At 33.4% G+C, this 7,107-nt stretch overlaps 1 protein-coding gene across 1 annotated transcript; it reads right to left on the bottom strand.

Annotated features, from left to right (window-relative positions):
* Positions 1-3,626: 3,626 nt before the first annotated feature.
* PCOAH_00004860 (KIR protein) lies at positions 3,627-4,744 on the bottom strand (the record flags this gene model as incomplete). The annotated part of the gene is made up of 3 exons (XM_020057301.1): positions 3,627-3,821; positions 4,108-4,176; positions 4,280-4,744. The coding sequence occupies 3 exons, from the start codon at positions 4,742-4,744 to the stop codon at positions 3,627-3,629; spliced, it is 729 nt and encodes a 242-aa protein (XP_019912917.1).
* Between the last annotated feature and the right edge of the window lie 2,363 nt (positions 4,745-7,107).

Genomic DNA, 7,107 nt, shown 5'->3' with positions numbered 1-7,107 from the left:
TTGTGTATATGATATAATAAATAAGAGCGGAAAATACATGGAAGCATATGTTCTCTTAATCATTTCTACAGGGGAAAGATCTGGAAAAAGTGTTACTCTCGAAATCGGAATATTATGATAAATTTAACCAAGCAAAAAACCACTGCGATAGTGGGGAGACCACTCACATATGGGGGGAACTGGATAGAAAATTAACAGAATATAGGATCCGGGGGATATATAGAGACGAAATATTAGAATCCTACTGTTACGCATCCAAGAAAAAGGAAGACGGTGCGTCCCATGATGACACACCTTGTTATTTCTTCTATTTTTGGTTGGGACATATATTATTGAACAAATTAAATGTTACCCCATTCCCCGAGGCTATTAATACAATTTACGGAATACTGAAGAAAATTCCTATTGAACCTAAATGTGAAATTGTGTGCACAGATATCAGTGAAAGCAATTTCAAAAAAAGGAAGGAAGCATATGAATACGTAATGAACTACAGAGCAATACAACAAAAACTAAAGGATAGTAACCATATCTGTGAGACAACATGTTCCGAATCGCTGAAGAGTACTTACGCAACCTACAGTACAATATATAATGAGTGTTCACCTTCTTCTGCTAGTAGTGATGACAAATATTGTAACATAATTAAGAGGGGTCTTGGACAGGGTGGTGATCCTAAAAAACTGGAAGAACTGGAATGTAATGCAGTACCTGAAGCAAGTACCACATCTCCCAGTATTGCAGCTGTGTCCTCTGCGATCGGACTAATAGGACTTCCAATGACTACCTTCTTTTTATATAAAGTAAGTACAACAATTATCAATTATAATTACCAATTACAATTAAAAGTAAAGTTATATATAGTAATAATAACGTTCATTATTATTATTATTTCCTTCCTATATAAACAATGAATATAAAAGGAATAGACTGCACGTTGTGTACTATATATACACATATATATATGTCTACATATGTATGTAAGTACATATATATAGTACATATTCTTACACTCCCATTCCTTCTTCTTTTTCCTTCCGTAGTATACCAATTTATTTTATGGAGTACGTAACACTTTTGGAGGAGGGAGCAACAATAAAAGAAGCAACATCAGAAGAGGAAAAAGATCAACTGCGCATAACTTCGCCACATTCGCGGAAGATACATCTACGGACATTTCAACAATAGGTTACACTGGAAGTGTAGGAACAAATTCCACACTTGATGACGGTCATACTACTATACGTTCAGCCCAGTATAGAAGATCATCTACCAGAGGAACAAGTAATAATAGACAACAACAACAAAGGCAAAGACAACAGCAGCAGAGGCAACAAAGGAACAACAGGAACGAAGAAAGGAGAAGAGCGAATATAAGTTACGGTCGCATGTAACATACATTGTGGAATGTAATACCTTTATTATGATGTCACCCTCATGAAGTATAAGTAACCATGTAGTTCATACAATTAATAAGGACACAATGACCTTTCCTTCTATTTTCCTTCTTTAACTCTTTTCTTTTTTTCCTTCTTTTATTTTTCTTCTCATTTCACTATACTAAAGTGTTCATGCAAATATATGAGTACTAAATATAATTTAAAAACTTCTTCCACTTTTTATTATTATCTGTTCGTAAAATTATCCTACATAACATCCAACATATTCATTAAATTTTTTTCTTTTTTCTTTTGTTGTGCCACAGTTTGTCCTTAAAAATATTGATCCTTTCGTATACACGCACATGTGTCACATTGCCGTAACGTTAACACAGTTAAAATTAAAAAACTGTGTAAAATGTGAACACAGTTAAAATGGAAACTGTTAAAAATGTAAACTGTAAAATGTGTGAACACAGTTAATAATGAAAACTGTAAAATATGAAAACTGTTAACATGTGTACAGTTAAAATGTGAACACCGTTAAAAATGAAAACTGTGTAAAATGTGAACACAGTTAAAATGAAAACTGTGTAAAATGTGAACACCGTTAATATGAAAACTGTGTAAAATGTGGACACGTCAAAATGAAAACTGTATAAAATGTGAACACTGCTAAAATGAAAACTGTGTAAAAATGTGAATACCGTTAACATGAAAAACTATATAAAATGTAAACACAGTTAAATGAAAACTGTGTAAAATATGAACACAGTTAAAATGAAAACTGTATAAAATGTGAAAACAGTTAAAATGAAAACTGTCTAACTGTGAACACAGTTAAAATGAAAAAACTGTGCAAAATGTGAACACAGTTTAAATGAAAACTGTAAAAATGACGAACACAGTTAAAAATGGAAACTGTGTAAAATGTGAACACAGTGCAAATGAAAACAGTGTAAAATGTGTGAACAGTATATTAGCAACCGCGACGCAGAGAAATGCGGAAAAGATTTCCGTCTTTGCCGCCCCTGCTGCGCGAAAAAAGTGCAATCTGCACCAGCAAGAAGCGCCCAAAGCAAAATTACACCGCGTAATACTTACGGAAAAATCGAAATTGAAAAAAAAAAAAAAAAAAAAAAAAGCATCCACGAAATTTATGTTGCGAAAAAAAAAAATTAAAAATTAAACACACAAAAAAAAAACAAGATTGAAAGAAAAAAATTATACAGAAAAAATTAAAAAAAACATAGTAACAATACAAAAATTTAATTTGTAAAGACTAAAACAAACATGTGTACAAATAGGCTGATATGTATATGTTCATACACATGCGTAGACATATGTGCATGAATACGTGCAAAGGTGTGTTGAACAAATTTGTGCACACGTTTATAGTGTGTACGTTACTTACAATTTAAGGGAATATTCCCTCAAGCTGTATGCACATTGTATGGAATATTCTTTCCTTTCCCATTCCTTCCTTCTCCTTTCATATTCCATAAGTATTTCGATTATGTACCTCATAATTAAAGGAAATCATTATACTTTTTTCCACACACACAGAGAACACATATTCTGTGTATATTATCTGTAATTCACATATGAAAGTTTACACTTCACATACGATGGTATCTTATATTTCTTCCGTGCGCACTATTATTATTGGTCCTTCTGCTAGAATGTGTAGTATATGTGACGGAACCATCTGTTGACTCATCCTCCTCAGAATACTCTGCAGATGTGTACGTTGAATCGTGCGTTGAATCGAATGATGAGCCTGCTGTTGAATATTCGATAGAATCGTCAGATCCAGAATTTAAGTTCCGCTCATTGGATCTTCTTTCCCTTCTTCTGTTAGAAGAGGAGTTACTTCTCCGAGAAAACCATGGTGAGTACTGAATAAAAAAAAAAAGAATGAAAAGAACCATACATAGAAGTTATATATTTCCGTATTTCCTAACATTAACTGCTCATAAGATGGAGGAAGGAAAATAGTGGTACAGCATATTATTATTTGTACTCCTATAATAATTATAATTGTAACCTTATATAGGAGAAATGTAACGGCACCAATTGCTATTGTTGGAAGTGTGGCAGATACGATTGGGATGGTAGGAATTGCTGTACTTCCAGGTGCACCTACACCTGCAGAACCTTCTAAATTCTTATGTTGCCCACTTCCTCCATGTATACCACCAAGCTGCTCAGATGCTTCTTCTCCCTGTCCTTTTACTTTAGTGGATGTTAATGAGAGATCTGTTCTAGGTTTCTGTGGATCAATTTGTACCGTGTCCTCAGCAGCAGTATGCTTCTGATCAGGTGATTCAGCAGCCTTTCGACCAGGTGGAGGAGAAGCATCTTGTCTGGAAGCACCTTCTGGAGCAGCTTCCTGACTACCTGTAGCAGGGAGAACAACGGCTTCACCCTCTTTAGGACCTTCTGAAACAGGAGATTGAAGGATAAAAGGAGGATTAGTTATGTACGATGTACAACAACTCGAACAACAATGGTGTGTGCACGCAGGGGTGAAGCAGTTTCTTCCAGTATGTGTTTCACATTCCTTTTTCGGAGTAATAATAATAACAATAATACTTTTGGATTATACATATTTGCTACTTTCCCTTACTTGCTTCACCCGTTCCACTAGCTACACTTCCCTTACCTGGTTCACCTGGTTCACCCTTTACACCTTGTGGACCCTGTGAACCTGCTTCCCCCTTTTCACCTGGTCGTGCTGGTTCGGGTGGTGGTGGTTGTTGTTCTGGTTCTGGAAGTGACCGTCCCTGTGGAGATTCTACGGGGGTACACCGTCTCCTTGTTCCTTCTGGAATCTGCGAGGTTATACTTAATTTTTTCATTAGTTCAGATAGTTCTGGAATACCATCGCATGAGAATACTTCCTGGAATTTTGTACAATAACCCTCATCATTATTATAGGCACATTCTTCCTTCATACTATTATAGGCCTCCTCAACATTCTGCAGGCATTGTCTGTATCTGCCCCTATAGGTCTGACATTTTGTGTCCCCTATTCCTTTCTCTATGTTAGCCTTATCAAGATCGTAGCAGGCTAATTTTTCCAAATGCTTAAATTGTTCCTGGGTAATATCAGAATATATAATCTTGCACTCATGTATAGGATGCACTGTGGCAAGCGCATTATAGATTCTTCCCATTGTGTCCTGGAATGAATTGACTTTGAGTTCGTCTATTAATATTTTCCCTAACCAGTAATAGAAAATGAGACAATAATCACTAATTTTATTGATTCTTCTTCCAGTTTCTCCTATATAACACCAAGCTCTTATAATCTTGTACAAATATTGTTCACGATTTGAATAACCGCTTAATATTGAATGCATTGTTAACTTCGTCCGCTCATGTTTCCCCTCACATTTTGTGTTTTTCATTCCTGTACTGAATAGTCCATATGTGCCATTATACGATAACCTACTCCGACATATCTCCTGCAGATGTAAATAGGAGTATATACATGTATGCACAAATTCACGTGTATGTGCTCCAATACACCCTGTACACATTGCAATACCCATTGGATATTATGTACTCCTTCATTCCGCTCCATAATTTTTACCCATTTACCATTTTCCCCCCTTGATTTTGTAATATTCCGGTTTATACTTATTTTATCTTTTCAATTGCGCATAATCCCGTATATACTTCCTTTCCCCCTTTTTTAAGAAATGCTCATTCCTTGATTATGCATCTGTTCTGTTTTATTTATATTTATGGTTCTACATTTAATTCTAACTTTCATCCATTATAGCACATATTTCCTTATTATTGGAATTAATTATAACACATGGGAACATGTACTGAATTTTTGCATACATTATTCATTCACTCATAATAGGGCTTCCATAATTTTAAGGGGTCGTCCATAATAAAAATATAAGAAGAAGGAAGAACCATATATTTTTAGCTCCTACACTTACACAATATTCTGTTCCTTCCATTCTGTGAGCATTATATTTCTATACATATCACTTATTTCGTACGTATGAATGTAATTCTTTTCCCGAAGGTATTATATTTATACCACACGCGCTAAATTCGCATTCTACTGCTGCTCATATTTATTACTGGTAATTATATATATACATAGTACTTTCCCCTTTAAATTAAAGGATTCTTTTTCACCCTCACATCGTAAAGATTTGCTTGAATTATTTATCTTCCACTTTACATTTATTCGGTGCGCACAAACATAGTTCTCATTCCTTTTTTTTTATTTAACAAATTTATATTTGGGCATTCTTTTGGGGACAATTTTTTTTTTCTTTTCTTCTTTTTTTTTTTTTTTTTTTGGTGCAATTTTTTCTGTGTGACAAAATTTATATTAGGGCATTTTTTGGACATTTTTTTTTTGGCATCTTTTTTTTTGGTTAATTTTTTCTGTGTGACAAATTTATATTAGGGCATTCTTTTTTTTGGACAATTTTTTTTTTTTTTTTGCAATTTTTTTTTTGTGACAAAATTTTATATTAGGGCATTCTTTTTTTGGACAATTTTTTGTGTGCAATTTTTTTTGGACAATTTTTTTTGACAACTTTTTTTCGCAATTTTCTGTGTAACAAATTTATATTAGGGCAATTTTTTTTTTGACAACTTTTATAACATTTCTTTTTTTTGGTGCAATTTTTCATGTGTGACAAATTTATATTAGGGTATTTTTTTTGACAACCCTTGTTCCCAATTTTCCGTGTGACAAATTTATATTAGAACATACTTTTTTTCTTTTGGACAGTTTTTTCTTGTTGTTGCAATTTTTTCTGTGTGACAAAAATTTATATTAGGGCATTTCTTTTTTCTTTTTGGACATTTTTTCTTTTTCTTTTTTTGGCAATTTTTTCTGTGTGACAAAATTTATATTAGGGCAATTTTTTTTTTGACAACTTTTATAACATTTCTTTTTTTTGGTGCAATTTTTCCTGTGTGACAAATTTATATTAGAGCATTTCTTTTTTTTTTGGACAATTTTTTTTTTCACTAATATTATACTTAAAATCGAATAAACAGACAAGGAATTGGGCAGCTTTCATCTGTTTTTTTGTTAACATTATTATTTCGGTTTCATGTGTGAACTGCACATCTAACAGATGTGTATAACATAAAAGAAGGAGGCGGACCTCCTTCGCGAACATTTCCTCGCAAATTAGGAAGAGCACCTTCTCAAATGGCCCATAATTGGACCTTAGAAGGAAAGGAAATAAATTATTAAAATAAAAAAAAATTATTACGGTAAGAAAAATTTATGAAGGTAAAAAACTATAACCAAAAAAATTTAACATATTTTGGATCTTCCATAAAAAAAAATTTTCCCAACGAATCAATGAAGTGAAAAAAAATTTTTTTCACTTTCACTTATATGAGGTAAACATGAAAATGTAAACAATTTAATACAACACAAAAAAAAAGAAATAGGAGAGAAAAAAAAAGGAGGGGATGAATACCATTTTGCCTCTTATACTGTATGAACTTCGTGGTTATTTATGCCTTCCTTCCTTCAGAGGAGGGAAATATTACATTCCACACTAGATGTGTAGTTACAATCCACACAAATGTGTGGTGTGTGTTGTTTTACATACGTTGATAACTAATGTTCTTTCCCCTCCTGTTATTACTTCTTCCTCCGGATGCTGACCGATCACCATATACCGTGGATGCATCTTCTTCCATAGAACCTATCGTCGAACCCACTGTA

The sequence above is a fragment of the Plasmodium coatneyi genome, chromosome 3 (genome assembly GCF_001680005.1).
Source record: "Plasmodium coatneyi strain Hackeri chromosome 3, complete sequence".
NCBI lineage: Eukaryota > Apicomplexa > Aconoidasida > Haemosporida > Plasmodiidae > Plasmodium > Plasmodium coatneyi.
This window is presented reverse-complemented; position numbering and strand designations above follow the sequence as displayed.